Here is a 17,464-nt window from a genome sequence, read left to right as displayed (position 1 = left end):
GAGCCTGAGCTAGCTGTATAAGCTTATTTACATGTATCATTAGAAAAATAACGACAAATATCTATAGAAAAGTAATGTTAATTTGACTGTTTATCCTACAGAAATGTGTCCATCAGCTGTGAGCAGTTAAACAAGAGATTTATTTTAATTGCTGTCAACAGAGGCCTGAAGAAATAAACCTGAAGGCAGTCCAAACAATGTCAAGCAATATTTAGTTTACCAGAATTTGTTTTCCTGTCATGTTCCTAGTCAGGTTAAGAACTAGCATATACAAAACAATCGTAGCTTTGTTTATTAGCTAACCAGGCAAATATTCCTGCTCCAGATCAAAGTTTCAAAACGCCTTTCCTCTCTCTCTCTCTCTCTCTCTCTCTCTCTCTCTCTCTCTCTCTCTCTCTCTCTCTCTCTCTCTCTCTCTCTATCTCTATCCAGCGACTGGCCAACACCAAAGCCCACACGTCCCGCTTTGTCACAGCCAACCTGCCTTGCAACAAATTCAAGAACCGCCTGGTCAACATCATGCCCTATGAAACCACCCGTGTCTGCCTGCAGCCAATCAGAGGCCTGGAGGGCTCCGACTACATCAATTCCAGCTACATAGACGGATACAGGTGTGTTGTCCTCCCGCGGAGCACTAACGCGACCTGACCCCCTCGTCCTCCTATGATGGCTTGATGAGTGAGCGGGTTGGATGGGCTTTCACCACAGCACTCTCACCTGTCACGTCCTGTCAGATCTGTCATTACTGTAAACATTTGTCTCGCTGCGCTGCACTCGCTTCACTCCCCGTGAAGGGGGGGGGGGGGGAGGCTGCTGGGTGGATTGTGATGATTCAGGCCTTCAGAGTGGTCACACACACGTGTTTTGACTGTTCCTCTTCTTGCCTGAAGCATTACCTCCTTTTTTAAAGTCCGATGCTTGACAGTGGAAGGAACGGGAATGAGGGGACGAGGTGGCTTCATAATGTGTGTGTATGTGTGTGTGTGTGTGTGTGTGTGTAGGCAGCAGAGAGGCTACATTGCCACCCAGGGTCCGCTTGCTGAGACTACAGAGGACTTCTGGAGGATGCTGTGGGAGCACAACTCCACTATAGTGGTCATGCTCACTAAACTGAGAGAAATGGGCCGGGTATGGACGGAATACGCAAATATAAATATGACAGGAGGTTTCATCGATGTTACACCGAACACATCAATACTGTTTTGTTCCTGTTCTGCTCCCTCAGGAGAAGTGTCACCAGTACTGGCCTGCCGAGCGCTCAGCCAGGTACCAGTACTTCGTGGTGGATCCCATGGCGGAGTACAACATGCCTCAGTACATCCTGCGGGAGTTCAAAGTCACGGACGCCAGGGTGGGTTCATGTCTGTGCTGTTTAAAGACTCCTGTTCTCCTGTTGTATGTAACGTTACACTCCTTGCCTTTCCTGCCCTATTCCTAATCCATCCGTGCTGTTAAAAGCCATCGGAGCAAATGTCCTATCGACCTGTAGTGTGTTCTGGTTAGCGAACACAATAGGTTAACACTATCGACTGGCCACCCCACATTCCTCATTCAACCACTCTGTCTCCAGATTATCTTGACAGACAGCGTGTAGGAGACCTTTGTGTGTGCGAGACCCTCCATGCACGTGCACATCCGCTCGGCCTGTGCACAGTGTGTGCCGGTCATAGATAACTCTAGTTAAGCCTGTCCTACACTGACGCCACATCGACAGATGGTCTATTGATCTCCATTAAAGGGGCGTCAGAAGGGCTGAGCAGAGGAGAAAAGATGTAATTGTGTCCTGAGTGGCTGACAATAGCAGACATACTGACGTTACAGCTTAAAGTTAACCACAGCCACTGATCCAGGGTCAGATATCACAAATCATTAGAAGGAAACAAGAGGATATTCCTTGGTAGAGGTTGAGAACTCAGTCCTCAGAATAAACATCTTGATTGTGTAAACTGCAGCAGACACGTTGTCAGATCAACGCAGCTTTTCAGTAAATATGTATCGGCCGTTGTTCTTATCATTTTCTCGCCCCTTTAGGACGGCCAATCACGGACAGTGCGTCAGTTCCAATTCACTGATTGGCCAGAGCAAGGTGTGCCCAAATCTGGAGAGGGCTTCATTGACTTCATTGGCCAAGTGCACAAAACCAAGGAGCAGTTTGGTCAGGATGGACCAATCAGTGTTCACTGCAGGTAAGCAGGGGGGATGATCCTCAGCAGCTCGTGGTGAAACTCTTCATTTCGACTATGATGTAAACTACAGTCCAATCTTCTCCTTCGTGCCTGTAGTGCTGGTGTGGGGCGGACTGGTGTGTTCATCACTCTGAGTATCGTCCTGGAGAGGATGCGTTACGAAGGAGCGGTGGACATCTTCCAGACCGTCAAGATGCTGCGGACACAGAGACCAGCCATGGTGCAGACTGAGGTAAATACTGGATCATGCAAGAAAAGACCTAAAACTATCAGTAGTGATTAAAACAATATTCTTATCTTTCTCATATTATATCCAACATCGTTTGGTGAGCTTAGAGTCGTCCAATTAGACCTAAGCTGAAGGGTTTTCTACAGTTTTGTGTTTATGTGAGAATAAAATAAAAAAATTGTATATAATAATAGTAACTTGTGGGAAATGGTTTCTATGTAAAGTGCCTTGAGATAATTATATTATGATTTGGCGCTATATAAATTAAATTGAATTAAATTAAAATTGAATAACTACAATATGTGCTGATTTTATTATGCACTCAAATTATCACAATTCGAGATTTCTACGTTTTCAAAAAAACTGTAGTTATTAAAAATGTTTTAGGTGTGATTGAAGTTTACAAATACTAATATCTCATTTGTCGCTGTTTATGTGTCTCCAAACCATCCTCTTGTCATCATTTATAAAAGATTTAGATAATCCAGTGGGTTTTTAAATAGTTAATTTACCTTTTTGTGTGTGTTTGTGTTTGTGTGTGTGTGTGTTAATCTTTGAAGATAATCTGAAAAAAGGTCCCTAAATATGGAAATTCAAATTTTTTTAGAAGATTCTTTTAAATACAACATAGCAAATCTAAATACAGAAAACCTTTGCTGACAATTACATGTTTTTAAAATCAGAGTTTGTGCATTATCGTTGTTATTGTCATGATATGAGACTGGATAGTTGTTAGAAACTATTAATGTAGAGTGTTCCCTTTTCTTACATCTTTTCTGTCTGTGTCTCTCGCCCCAGGACGAGTACCAGTTCTGCTATCAGGCTGCTCTGGAGTACCTGGGAAGCTTTGACCACTATGCAACGTAAGTGAAGAGACAACCACGCGTCCATCTTTCTGCTTCCGGGTCCACAAACAAACCGAGGAGAAAGACAGCAGTGGAACTTTTATGGGAGAACGATTCGAAGATGAATCTTGCACCAACAAGGACAAAAAGCAACAACAAAAACAGCAACAAGAAATCTGTGTCTATCAGCACCCACACTCATCAGGGCCTCCCCCACCCCGAGGAACTGGTGTGTGTGGAGAGTGTCCATGTGTAATCCATATACTTACCTCAGTGTTCCAGTGTGAAGGACGTATAATACATGTCTGTTGTGGTCAGCTATCTCCAATATGAACCAGTGAAATACAAACGGCTTCTGAACAGGAATTATGATACTATATGTGTATAAAATACAAAAAAATATATATAAAAAAACAAAAACACAAAGAGCCTGGATATTTGCTGCACCCTAAATGGGCTTTTTATCCTCAACTTTGTATCTATCGGTTTGATGTACTAAGGGGTTACAAAGTGCAATGGTAAACATTTCTATGTGTCTGTGAGTCGAAGGTGTCCAACCGCTACCGCAGGTCCTTCTGATACTAGTTTAAAGCGGATGACCTGTTCACGCCTCAGCAGAAGTCTGCAGCATGGACTCACCACCCTGAGGACCGCTGGGCGTGTGGATGCTCATTCACCCATCGCACAGTGCCAAGGGAAACCGTGACCTACGAGGAGAGGTGGCTCCGTCCTTTATCCAGCATTACCACCAAGTCAGACCAGAGGCCGCTCTCAAAACACTGGCCAAGGATCCGTTCACACTCCCCCCCGCGCTCGCCGTCCTCACTGCGTAACCGCTGGCCTCAGAACAGTGATTAGAGCCCATCATAACCTCGGCTGGGCTGAGATCTGTAATCCGGCGCGCTCCTCACTCGACAAAGCTTGCTTGATATTTGCCGTCGTCCTTGTTCATCCTCCAGCTCAGATCCTCTTGATGTCAGTCCCATTGTGACAGTTCAACAGTGGCTTAGTGAAAGAGATGCTAATGAACACACTGAGATTCAGTCCCTTTCTCTCTCGAACGGAAAACAGTCCTCAGCCCATTTCTGCAGACTTTTGTGTGTTTTTACTGTTCGTCTTTGCCTTACGCCGACTGAGTTCTTGTGTTTTAACATGCTGCCTAATGCTCATGCGTTGTGTGCTGAACCTTTATCGTCATCCGGTATCTTGAGGATGAAAGTTGTTCACCCCGATCACCTTCCCTCCTCTGAAGCTTACCTAACTTCTTGAATTGCATCACTTTACGGTTAAATCCCTACGATGTTTTTTACTATTTAAGGCAACAACGGATGAAAGATCCCAAAAGAAAACAAAGCATTAAGCACAGATGGTGAATTGCTCGCGTTCAGCCGTCCTCTCCCCCGTTCCCACCTCCGCCATTAAAAATCCCTCGATCCCTAAACCTCACTGTACAGAACATCCCAACGTAACCGATTGATGTGTCCCCCTCTGTCCTCTCCCGTACAACCGCACAAGCCCCTTGATATGGATATGCTATATATCTTTCCTCGATTTGACATTTAATCCCGGCCCACGTGGTGATTGAAGAGCACAGCGATGTTCCAGTGTGTCAGACCTTTTGGGCAATTACACAATTTTGTACATACAGTCTTATCATTGGAGTCCTATACAGTACAATTACATACGTCTGAGCACAAGATATAACGTGGGATTGGATGTGATGTAGTTCTTATCGTCGCGAAAAAAGCCTTATTGTTATCGTTCACTTTGTCATATTTATTTCATATGATTTTCTAAAATATTTATTATTCTATTTTGTTACTTTTTACGTTTGTTTCTAATTATTTATTTGGGATATCTAGCAAATATAACCAATAAGCTGTTGTTTACCTGTTTCTTTGGCGAGCCAATGTAAAATTATGATATTGTCGCTGTTTGTTTTTTATTTTGAATGGTCCGTTCTGGTGCTTTTTTATTTGCTTTATTATGATGAAGTATGCCCTCTGTGTAGGGTGCTATTTGATACTGAATACTGATGTCCGACTAGTTAGCTAGAGATGTACGTTAGAGGCTCACATAGTTTAAGTTTCCAGTGATGCCCTTTTAAAGCCCTCCCCCCCACTCCACCTCCGTACAGTAGCAGCCGCAGTGGTGTGACCCACCCAAGCGTGATAGGTTTAAGGGCATCAGAGAAATTAGATTTATAGAGCAGACACACTGTTGGTATATAGTTTGCCGGTGAGCACATGGTAGCAAGTGTATTTTTGACAGAGATTGGGTTAGAACCCGCCCAGCTACAAGCACCCTCGAAGGTATCGTTTAAATCTAAAAAAAAAAAGATTCTGATATGAACTTTATGTGTGGTCCAGAAGTCTTGATGATGTGTGACATATATAAAATATGTTATTCTTTCGATTTCTAATTATTGTGTCGAGAGGTATATATAAAAGGAACACACACAAAACATAATATGAAATGTGTTGAGGGCCAGCTCTGATGACGCCACCCCCCTCACTTATGTACCTGTTCTTTCCTTTCAAACCATGGATGTAGATATTGTATCTTGACTTTGTATTAAAAGCAGGATGATTGGATATACCGCACAAAGAGCTGCTTGGTTACTTGTGGTTTGTGCGCGTGTGTTTCTGTGTGTGTGCGTGTGTGCATGTGTGTGTCAGTGTTATGCACTCTTTGTCCACTAGATGGGACCAAAGTAACCCTAAGGTGAAATGCACTGCATTCATTTGTGATTCTAAGCAGGTGTGGAGCTTTAAATGTTCAGTTTCTGCTGTAACTTTAGCGGTAGTACAAACTCAACACTATACAATGACAATATAACGTATAGTTGTCAAATATGAGGTTCATTCATTTTGGTTTTCAGGAACTTTCACGTGAAGTCAGAAAAATTGGAATTTCAGGTGCATCATAAATTAATTATGACATGATGATGATGTATGTTGACTCTATTGAAAGTCAGGTTGTGACTATGATCAACAAAAACCCAACATTAAAGCACTTTTTAAAATCATATATACTGGGAATGGAGCTAGACCGTCCCAATTCAAAGGTTCCTTCAAATGCGTCCTCCCATCCCCGAGATATAAAGGCTCCAGCGGGTGGATCCTTCCTGGCCCAACCTTTCCCAAGATTCATTGCACTAGAGGGACCAACGGTTTTTCAAAGAGGTAATTGGCGCCGGCAAGGGACAAGTTGTTCAATGCATGAGCTCCACGCATCAACTCAACTGAACAGCTTCAGGACACGATTTAGCACAAACAAGGGGCATTAAGGCTTTCTCTATGGACCTACCTGTTATCCAGACAACTAGACAACAGCAATAAGGGCTGGACTAGCTAATGACACCGATCACTGAAATCCTCTGTAGACCAGATCGTGACATTTCCGTCCAGCCTTGTTGTTTATGTGGCCCAAGTAGGAGGCGGTCTTCACGGCCCCGGTATTGAAACACAGCTATAGATTGTATAAAAATAAGGTGTATCTGGTGTTTCTGGTTTAGCAGCACCGTGGGGGGGCAGGTGTGTTTACAGTTGCTGTGTTGTAAAAGACGGCACTGGTGTGAAAAAGATGTGTACACCTGTGTTTACATCCCTGCTAAATAGAGCTGGAGCCATCTTAATTTACAAAGATGGGAGGAACTAATGTGCACCAACATGAACCTGCGTACGGATCTGCTTCATACAACAGCAACCCAGTGACATTCTTGGCAAAGGTTTGCTGATGATTAGGAGGAATGTGTTCTCATGAGATGCAATCGAGAGGTTATCCACTAATTATGAAATCAAAACTGAACACATCTCAGCCGACATGCCCAACCGCTTTCAGTGCCACATGCCACATATCAGCTCGTGTTCAGATACATCATCGTCATTGTTTCTGACTGTGATGACTGTGACGGGCTAAACCAGTCAAAGTCCTTCCGAAAACCAGGCCAGGGTTATGAGGTTTGGAAGTAATAAGAGGGCAAAGGAAAAAGGCAACATGAGTACTTTATTGTTCTGTCAATCACAAGTTGATCCTGAATGATGCAACCTATAATATCTTGAGATATGTTGAGACAAGCCCTGGTAACTTTACACCCTCAACAGCAGTTATACAGCTTCCTCATGCATTCACTTGCATGAGGAAGCTTTCGTTTTATTGTGGTAACTATTCATAGCACGCACAGACACACACGCACACACACGCGCACACACACACAAGTCATAAAGGTCAGTGTGACCCTGCTCACAAACACCTCCAAAGGACAATAATGTGTTATTTGTTGTACTAAATGTACTAAAATAACCAAAAATAGAAGAATCATTAGTGAAGTAACAATAGCTCTGCAGTAGAAGTTTGATTTTTAATTAACAGTTGTATTTTTTCTCTGGAACAATTCTACATGCAAGGTTAAAAATTACATTCATTACCAACACTTCCTTTCAAGCTTGTAGTTTTGTGAAGTTGAGAATGAAAACATTTCATCAGGACAAATAAATACTTCATCTGAATCTTTGCTTCTCGGTTTTTATGTACAAACACAAACACACATGAAGAGACTGTGAATTCTAAGCTATAAGAGAAATGAGGAAAAGCCAAATATTAGAAGAAACCTTGTTATAAAGATATTTTTGAGTCAGAAATATTTCTGAGTATTCTCACTTTCTTACATTATACAAGAGTAGAACAACACATTTCAGTTTTTTATGAGGATTGAAAATGTAAATGCTGCCGTTACATCCGCCACAGAATTTGCATTTTAAACTACTGTTACTGTGGAAACCAGCAACATTCAAATCGATCTGCCTCAGGTCGCTGAATCCTTTAATTTAAAATCATAAGACAAGGTCAAAGGTCAGCGCAGCACTCGAGCGCACATGAGAGGGGGAGGAGGGAGGGCGGAGAGAGACAACATCTGGAACGACGGTGTGTGATCTAACAATCACCTGTGGTCTGACAGGGCGCACATCTGGACACATCAAACCGGACGTACTTCTCAAAATGAGCAAAAACATCTTTATCATTATTGACTTTGGGCTGAGCTGCTATTCACATGAGCATAAACACAGGGATGGTGAGAAATAAGTGTGTTTCATAATAAGGAGATTTGATTTTTCCAACAGATTCATTACCTGTGGTTTTGTATGAATTACATTCTAACATGTAGATTATTTTCCAAACATGTTTTTATTTTTTTAGACATGTACAACGCAACAAGTGAACTTTGGACTCACTTAATGTTTTTTGCACTTTTCTTTCTCACAGTTTGGAACAATGACGAGGCACTTTTGCAAACCAGTTCTCACTGAGCTTTTGTCTTGAGTTGTGCGTCTGTGCTGTTGGCCACCAGCCATTAGTTGATGTCTATCAGTGCAGGCTGAGCAGGTTGCATGGAAGGAGAGGGACTCTCACGCCACAAGCCCATGGTCTCTGTTTCTGAATACCTGCATCACATTGTGTGTCTGTGCGTGAGTACTCGATTTTGTCACCTCTTTAGGACCTTTACCCTAACCTTTACTATCGCAACTAGAGGCTTAACCCTGACATGAACGGACACCTTATTGTAAGACAGTAACGTAATGAGCTACTTGTGTGTGTGTGTGGGGGGGGCTTCTGTGTTCCTGTACTTATGCCTTTGTGAGGACAATTTAAACAAAGACCCCACGGAGTGAGGACACTTTTTGAAAGTGAGGACATTTTGACGGTCCTCACTTTTTCAGACTTGAAATTTAGGGTTAAGGTTATAACTAGGTTAAGGGTTAGGCATTTAGTTTGGATGGGTTAGGTAAGGTTAAGGGGCTAGGGAATGTACAAACGTGTGTGTTTGCGTGTGTAGCGGTGCTCTTTTCACACTTCCTGTACCTGACTGGTTGAGTTGGAGCGTAAAGGAGGAAAACTCCCGCCTCTCGCAGCTGATTGGCTGACCCGACGACAAGCAGCCAATCCTATGAGTGGGCTGCAACCGCCTTCGTTTTCTCACCTGTGACTTGCTATTTCAAAGTAACTTCCAGGAAATGATGGCTGAAAATCCCACACACACTTGAAAACCTGAGAGAACTGACTGGAGAGGGGGATCAGGATATGTGAGTGAGTGCGTGTGCATGTAAATTAGTTGGAATTGTTGCTTTTTCATCATGAGTCTCAAAAGCAGGAAGTTCTCACTGGACAGCTCTATGTGAGTATGCATATTTAAGTGTCACATCCTTTACAATAACTAAACAGCTGTTCTCATCTTTCAAAGCCGACCAATAATCCAAAGCCTCACTCTGAACACCAGGTGTTTGGTGTATTCATGTTACCTCTGCAGTGTTGTGCTTTTCTAAAGTGAAAGCATTCTCTGGAGATTCCTGCTGTTGCCCAGAGACAGCAGACCAACCACAGGGCTAATGAGCTACTGTAAATGTTCCTTTCATACAAAGGAACTCTTCTTAATGAGAGAAGAATTGGATTTACAAACCAATGTGTAGTCAGTTATTCAACTTGTGTACTCTTCAGCCAACATCAGGGTCGACGCGTGGTTGATGCTGCAGGAGAGAAAGATTTTTTTACGAGGATGCTCTGTGTGAGAAATTCCTTGTGTCTGTGAATCACCTGCGTTCACCTGAGGCAAAGAATGAAGATAATTAGTTTTTTTCTTGTGAACTGAGGTTCCCACCAGGGAGAACTCCATTTAATTATTTTTGTGTCATGTCTTAAGCCGTTCTATTGTTGCCTCACTTGTGTGCTTAAAAAAACAAAGAAATTCCTCATTAGTCTCGACCCTTATCTCCTGATCTCTGAGGACAGATCTCAGGACGGAGGTGGACACTCTGGTGCGAGGAGAAGCAGCGGGAAGACATCGAGACACATCCGGAGTCTGGACGAGGCCCGACTGGAGATCCAGGAGATTAATCACAGCCTCCACTCCAGCATGTAAGTGAACTACTACACTGCACACAGCTCGGGGACAAGGAGATGGATTCAAAATGTTAAGCTTACACCTAAAGATAACTTCCTTATCTCATTTGTGCATTTGACCTCCATGTGTAATCAGGACCATAGCCGAGGAGAGCCAGGAGGGCTTACAGGAATTTATCAATCATGTAAGTGTTTTTTTCTCATCATGCTCCTTCCTGCATATTTCATCACAATTTCTTCGCCACACAGAGAATTAAAGTGACTATAATCATTATCTACCCACTAATTTCTTAAAAGTCTGTTATATCTGTCTGTCAGTCTGTTTGTAAGTTGAATACATATCTTGCAAAGCGTTCATCTTATGGGCTTTGTGCTGGATATGTGTATTCTCAGTGGCCCAGGGTAGCAGTCCCTGGGGGCGGGGCAGTGTGCTTTCAGTCTTTGGACCGAGTTGAACGTGCCTTCTTCTAACTGCATAGCCTCAGGTCAAGATCTCTGGCAGATCACTTTGATCATTTATTTTATTTTATTTCAGCATATCTGACTTTCACGAAAGTGCTGATCTCCGTCACGGCAACAACCACATTCATAAAATCACATCTTCTTTAGCATTTTGTCTGCAATGTAAAAGTACAGTGTTTATTCTGTTGCCGCAATTCTTTATATCGACCTGAGGGCGGAGCTTTTATCTTGACTTTTTTTTTCTTGGGTCTTACATTTTTTTCCAAGCGGCACGTCAACATACATAAAGCAAGTTTCACTTTCATTTCATAAAAAACATTGACTTTAAAATCCTCACAGCAGATAAATCAGGTGGGAGGAACACAACGTTGTCTAACTTCCCTCTGCACCATAGACTGTTTATAAAAAAGCTCTGCGCACAACGTCCTGCACACAAACAATAAAACGGGACAGTAACTGTTTACTGTAACTTTAAGAGGAGGACTCACTAATGACAAGGAATAATTCTGAAGGGACTCCACGGGATTAACACAGGCCAAGAGAACAGCTCGTTCCAGACAGCCAGGTTATTGTTTTTATAAAAACGATTATAACGAGGACAGTTGACCTGCAGCTCCACTGATCATTTACTATGTCATTACCTGCTCATCTCGCTGCTGAGCTTTGGCTCCAGGGCCACTGCTCTCGTTGTGTTTTATTTTTTCATTCAGTAATACTCCCCTGTATTTCCCCACAGAAACACCATAAAAGCTTCCACAAGCTGTTCCCAGATATTCCCAAGGGGGAGAACCTGACACATGGTAAATTGAGCTGAGGTCCAGCGTCTGTTACTCATTTCTTTATAATGATTTAGGAAATGACATCACACTGTGTCCCCCCCCCCCCCCCCCCCCCCCCCCCCATACAGTGGCTAGTGGGGTTGTCGAATAGTATGCAGCGACCGTGACAATCATTGCATGCCGTGCATGTGTGTGTTTGTGTGTGTGTGTCTTGCAGTGTTCACCTGTGCCTTGCAGAAGGAGGTGCTGTATCACGGCAAACTCTTTGTTTCCAAAAGCCACGTGTGTTTCTACTCATCCGTGCTGCTCAAAGACACCAAGGTAAAGTTCAATGAAAAGAGTGACGTCCGATCCACACTGATGAAGTAAATTCACTCCATCACAAGCAGCAGTGGTTCTTATCGGATTCAGCAGCACATCTCTGGCCTTATAAAGTTGACACAGGTCAAAATAACAAGCTCTATCTCGGTTGTGTATTTGTTTCTCCTCAACACATTGCAGGTGGTGATTCCTACGTCCAGTGTCAGGGAGGTGAAGAAACAGAACGCAGCTTTGTCCATGCTGTCGATCCAAACCGCTGATGGAGAGAAGGTCAGGCTGCACCATTTTTCTTCCCCTTTTCAATGCAGAGCGCTGTGCACAGGCCAAACAACATGGTGTTCAGACCTCAACACACAAAGGATGTTGAGCTATCTACAGTCAAAAAGAAAAAAAACGGTTTTCACTGCACTAATGTAAAATAAAAAATGTGCTAATAATATAATAATAATACAATCAATTCAAACTTTAAATTGGTTATAAAAGAGAAAGTGAAATAGAGCAAATGTCTACAAAAAGCTAAAATACACATCATATTGTAACAGCAGTCCTGAGGAGGTGTGTATTAAGATATGTTTGGAGCGTCCACAGTTCAGTGCAGGTTCTCTGGTGTGTCTGGGGACAGGGCTCCACTGGGAGATGGATGAAAAAGGCTCCGTCGATGAGCACTATTACTGTGCAGTTCATATTTCGGTTGGCGATCCAATAAAAAGGGAATTTGCTGCTCTTAAAGCAGAATGGTCACATCATCAGGCTGTGGAGGGGCTCAGTGACATTGAGAAACCTCTTGGGTTTTTTCTCTGCTTCTGTAGCACAGCGTGTATCTCCGGGGAATAATAATCGTAAAGCCTCCTTGAATCAGACGTCCTTCTCTGTTCTTGAACTCCTCACCCGCAGAACTCCAAGTAGATCATTAGTGGGATTTAAAAAAAAAGGTTTGGAAGAAGCAGTCATGTGGGCGCTTTTTATTTCGCTTTTCACATTTCTATTGCATTATTATTATTTGTGTTCTGTAGTGTTTTGTATGTGCTCTGCTTTATTTTGTTCATATTTACACAATGGCTCATTTGGAGTCTGGCATTTCAAACCAGCTTAAACTCTAAATACTCCCATAGATGTATGTATGCCCTTGTTATATGAATAGTCGTTTCTAACCCTAATTAATAATAACAATAATAGTTCATTCAGCTTGATTCAAATCCGTCTTTTAGTTGTATTGTAACCTACCAGTCAATAAAATTAAAGATGGGAACTGGATTGAATAGATGGGAACATTATCTTCAACTTCCTGCAGTAAAAATGGCAACTTGTCAACACTTCATACACTGAGACTTCATTGATCTAGTTTTCATTCCAGGTCTTTTATTCCAACTGTTTCCTCTCGTTTTCTCTCTCAGTACTCATTTGCGTCTTTGAGGAACCGTGACTTGTGCCTCACACTCCTGGAAAGCCTCTGCTCATATGCACAGGTAATGTAGCTGCTCCCCTAAATCTGCATGCAGGGAAACGCAGGCTTTCCTCAAACAAAGGTCATGTTTCCCAATCTTGATTCTGTGTTTGTCTGAAGCAGGGAGAGAGTCCAAACAGCAGCCCTCACCTCTCCTCTCTAAGAAATCCAGCCGATCACGATGTGGTAGGTTGTTGTTGCTCGCTCACCTTTCAAAGATGTCCATGGGTCTTGTTAAAGTGGAACAAACATGATTGCATTGCACCTCGTCTGCAGGTCTCCAGTTATTCCAGTATGGACGAGAGCCTGGATCGAGATCTGAGCCGAAGAAGCAGCATCGATTATGGCAACTTTTCTGACCTAGCCAGTGAAGGTGAGAGAAAGATGGAAGAGAAAGAAACAAAGTGTGGAGCTGCGTAATCTCTGCTGCTTCACGTTTTCTTTTCCTTATGTATATCTGTCTTAAGTAACGACCTCAGTTCATTGAGCTTTTCAAATAAAGATATTGAGAAATTTACTGTTGAGCCCAAAAAATGTCAACACACTGAGTGTCACACAACCACGTTTGTTTTACAGGTGCAATGAGATGCAGATCCACTCCTCACAGAAGCCCTGTGGATAAAAACAACAGAGGTGTGTGTACATCCTCACACAAATTGTGTAATAGCTACTCAACTTAAAGTCAAGAGTCGTTATAGAATAAGGCGTTGATGATTTTTCTCTGTGGAGCAGCTGCATCGTGGATCTGGAGCGGCGTCGAGACGGCGGCGTCATTGGTGTTCGTCAGAGAAATGAGGAATCTCAGCGTTTTCTTCCACGTCTGCTTTATGTTGTGAGTATTATGTCTGACAGGTGGAACTCCATCCCCTGTGGTTTGAAGTAACTAAGGCATATTGATGCAAGTTCTGTAATTAAGAGGTGTCACTATTTTCACCTTGTATTACCCTGTAATAAAAGCAATAATGGAGTTTTTGTATACAACACCTCATACTGTGCTTTACAACTTAAAAATAAAAAATTTAAGGCACTAAGTAAAAGCGATTCCAGGATCACACAGTGGTAGAGTACAAGTACAAAAATTACAATGAGGAAGAGAGTAAATACAAAAAATGAAAAAAAAAACATTGTTAAATTATTAAAAGTGTTATAATCAGATCTAAATGAAAAGTAAAGAAATAAAAATAACCTACCAGAAATGTCTTCAAGAGATTTGAAAAGGATAAGAAGCTTCTTACCAGACGGAGATTGATGGTTTATATTTGTTCTTTGCTTTATATTTTTTCATTTTGCTCCGGTACATTTAACAAACTAGACTTGTCAAATCCCCCTACACTTGGAACAATCTGTCAGAAGAGGTTAGAACAGTAGAATCAACTAAACAAATAAAGTTATTAGACTTTAAGTACAAACTACACCTTAAATGAATTACTCATGATTAGTAATTATGTCAAAATGCAGAAAAGTATCCCATTAAACTGCTAAATGACTATACTGTACTATTACTATATTACTACATACTTACTTACCATGAGTAATTCATTGAAGCTGTAGATTGTACGTAAAGTCTTAAATGACTTACTAAATGAGTTAAAATAATATCTTTATTTGTGTAGTTGATCATAGTAATAGTACAGTATAGTAATTTGGCAGTTTAATGGGATACTTTCTGCAAAACAAGTTGTCGGGGTATTTTTATACCTTTTGACATAAAGAATCTGATAACCTCTACCACACTGGTGTGTTAAGGCTCTTAACCGATGAAAGAAGGCCCCGCAGGAATGTAAACACTGATCTTTAAAAAGAAAACCAAAAACAACAAGCACTTGAGGGTCTGACGTTCAGACGATAATCACGTCAGCATCTGTGGCCAGGTCTCGGGAACTATTACAAAGTCAATTCTATAAGAGCAGAGTGGGAGGCTCAAAAGAGTTAATCCCGAGGTCACAGCACACTGCATGAAATCAATGGATTTTGAAGTGTATGAACCGCAGATCTGCCCATTATGGTATGTGGACTTTCTGGCTTGTCTGGAAGCTCTCATGGAAACAAATAATCTCTGAGATGTGGTCAAATCAGCGATCACACGATGTTCGGCATACAGATTCTGATGGTATCTTATTGTTGGGAAAGAACAGTATGTACCTGTCTCAGACAGCGTGTTTGATTCCTGCTGCCCAAAAACTCATTCAGGACATTATTATTATCATTATTATTATTTTGTATGTGTGTGTTTGTAGAATTGTGCTGCTGCTGCTGGCGTCTGGCTACATGTCGCTGAAGATCTTAGCGCTGGAGGAGCAGCTGATCTCTTTGGGAGTCCAGACTGAGCTGTCTCTGCACCACAGAGAGTGAGTAGCCACACAAACATGAAGAAGAGAGAGAAGGAAGTCTGCTGGTGATCGGTCAGGCGGAAGAAAAGTGAGAGACTTAAACCGGTTTTAAAACCATTAGTCGCAGCACAGTAAACAAAAGACAACTGATAACATTCCAGTCACACCCACTAAAGACGTTCCGGCTCTTAATACTGTACAGTATGTGATATTTCTCTGCAGATCCATCCCAACCAAACACAATTACATTAGGGATTTTTATTTTGTATTTTGTGGTGTTCTGGATCTGAGCATTTCCTCCACCTCTTCTTATTTTGCAGGTACCAGGAGACGTAGCCTGTGGCAGAGGATTGATTCTTCCAGGAAATCGTGCAATGTGCCACTGGGTTCAGATCCCACCCTGAGCCCTGTCTAGACACACTCCCCAAAGCATCTTAACACTGAGACTCCGTCCCTGTGATACACACATCTTTTCCATAAACGTACTGTTATTGCACATATTGCTTCCCTTACTGTAGATATTTAAACTCCTGTACGTACACCATGTTATGCAGAGAGGATTTGTTATGATTCAGATCTAAAACAGAAGCGGGGCTCGCCTGCTCTGAACCATAAGGACTCGTCATGTTTGATTCCCGGCCGGTGAACAGCTGAGCTCAGCTTGCAGAGGCTGCAGTTTGACCGTCGTGTTCTCGGTTCAACACAACCGACAAACAGACGCTCATCAAGAAGGAAAACGAAGCACTTTTGTTGTTCGGTTGATTTTAACTTCATTCCATATTTTGAATTTTCTCACTGTGTCATTTAACAACTGCAGGCTCTAGTGTGGAATGACTGTTAATGACAGCAATCAGCCAGCAGAGGGCAGTCACTTCCATTAAAACTTGATTGGTACTTGAGCTACAATGACGATTTCGTTTGCACTTCAGAGAGTTTCAAGCTCAAGAAATATTATATGCGTTGTAAATGTTTCACTACAGACCTAATGGCATATCATTCCTGTAAGTAGTTCTTATTCTGTATATTTGATGAAAGCATTGATTTTGTCATCTGTAATAATATATTAATATTTTTCAAAGCTTTCTCCAGATATAAAAAACAAATTTTGAAGACTGTATAGTGCCTGCATTAAATAAATCCAATGGAAATACTTTGTGATTGAATGTAATATCAATAAGCCAGTGTCAGTGCGGTCATGTCATACAAACGTTTCATTCTGTCAATAAAATCTTCTTGACAATATGATCTTGTACAGTCTTATATTTGTTTTTGAAATCAACACTTCATATTTTTGTACATAAGTGATTTTTTTTATTATTTTGTTGTCCATAAAAAGGTCAAGATTCAGTCCCATGAATTAATTTCATTACATCATATTCTTAGTTCAAAAAAGCAACATAAAATTACAAATCATAATACAAAGAATAGAATAGGTAAGTACAGTAACCATATAAACAGCCCACTATTATGGTCTACCCCTCCCCCCCCTCCCATCACCCACCCGCCCTGCTCAAACTCTAGCACAAAACTCATAACAATACATCAGTTAGTATCAGCAATTAAAAAAAATTCAAATAAACGTCCCGGGTTTTTTAAAGCGCTTCAATGTTCATATGCTATGAGTTCAGCTTTCCCCTCACACAGAATACACAACAGAGATAACGTCCCACCCTCTCATTTGCTCGGCAAAACACAATAAACATGCATACAGTTTTTCACTGCTTCACACCCCAACCCCCCATCAATTAACATTCAGGTCCAGAGGATACAATGTATGTCAACCATAGTGGTGCATCAGTAACATGGTCGGTTTTTCCACCCCGTTTCTTTGAATCAAGCCCCATGAATGAAAAGTGGATCCAGTGGTTTCCCTGATAATACGACCTGTCCAGAATTCAAACAAAAAAAACAACTGAAACCTACTTCTATTTTTTTTTCAGAGAAAAGCGATGAGTCTCTCTAATTCTTCAG

General features: G+C 41.8%; 2 protein-coding genes across 12 annotated transcripts in view; both read left to right on the top strand.

The window, feature by feature from the left end:
• The window catches only part of LOC128455041 (receptor-type tyrosine-protein phosphatase S), a 63,350-nt gene extending 57,549 nt beyond the window's left edge, over window positions 1–5,801 (top strand). The window contains exons 31-36 of the mRNA XM_053438669.1: window positions 433–611; window positions 1,002–1,128; window positions 1,226–1,351; window positions 2,032–2,186; window positions 2,283–2,418; window positions 3,214–5,801. Of these exons, the coding sequence (XP_053294644.1) occupies window positions 433–611; window positions 1,002–1,128; window positions 1,226–1,351; window positions 2,032–2,186; window positions 2,283–2,418; window positions 3,214–3,282 (792 nt within the window). The 3' untranslated portion in view covers window positions 3,283–5,801. The remainder of the gene's footprint in view (window positions 1–432; window positions 612–1,001; window positions 1,129–1,225; window positions 1,352–2,031; window positions 2,187–2,282; window positions 2,419–3,213) is intronic.
• Window positions 5,802–8,199: 2,398 nt separating this feature from the next.
• Window positions 8,200–16,735, top strand: LOC128454112 (GRAM domain-containing protein 2B). 11 transcript variants are annotated; one of them, XR_008341598.1, is made up of 14 exons: window positions 8,200–8,334; window positions 8,526–8,724; window positions 10,047–10,172; window positions 10,294–10,342; window positions 11,356–11,419; window positions 11,616–11,719; window positions 11,900–11,989; window positions 13,114–13,185; window positions 13,284–13,349; window positions 13,440–13,536; window positions 13,740–13,796; window positions 13,896–13,995; window positions 15,401–15,581; window positions 15,814–16,735. XR_008341598.1 is itself a non-coding variant. In XM_053437327.1 (14 exons), the coding sequence occupies exons 2-14, from the start codon at window positions 8,651–8,653 to the stop codon at window positions 15,827–15,829; spliced, it is 1,026 nt and encodes a 341-aa protein (XP_053293302.1). In that variant the 5' UTR covers window positions 8,201–8,334; window positions 8,526–8,650; the 3' UTR covers window positions 15,830–16,735. The 11 variants fall into 11 exon arrangements, 10 of the variants coding, with proteins under 10 accessions (XP_053293302.1, XP_053293303.1, XP_053293310.1 ...); XM_053437327.1 differs by having other exon boundaries at window positions 8,201–8,334; window positions 15,401–15,511; XM_053437328.1 differs by having other exon boundaries at window positions 8,205–8,334; window positions 13,287–13,349; window positions 15,401–15,511.
• The last annotated feature ends 729 nt before the right edge of the window (window positions 16,736–17,464 follow it).

This window comes from Pleuronectes platessa, chromosome 13, assembly GCF_947347685.1.
Source record: "Pleuronectes platessa chromosome 13, fPlePla1.1, whole genome shotgun sequence".
NCBI lineage: Eukaryota > Metazoa > Chordata > Actinopteri > Pleuronectiformes > Pleuronectidae > Pleuronectes > Pleuronectes platessa.
Note: the sequence above shows the minus strand (reverse complement) of the source record. Positions and strands in the feature narration are given on the sequence as shown.

What these genes read in the sequence shown, in the direction of transcription:
- LOC128454112 (XM_053437327.1), top strand. Translation starts at nt 8,651, where the DNA reads ATGGAAGGAGAGGGACTCTCACGCCACAAGCCCATGGTCTCTGTTTCT. An exon ending in TGCTGCTCAAAGACACCAAG is followed by an intron (nt 11,720 to 11,899) that starts GTAAAGTTCAAT and finishes AACACATTGCAG; the next exon opens with GTGGTGATTCCTACGTCCAG. An exon ending in GCCTCTGCTCATATGCACAG is followed by an intron (nt 13,186 to 13,283) that starts GTAATGTAGCTG and finishes GTTTGTCTGAAG; the next exon opens with CAGGGAGAGAGTCCAAACAG.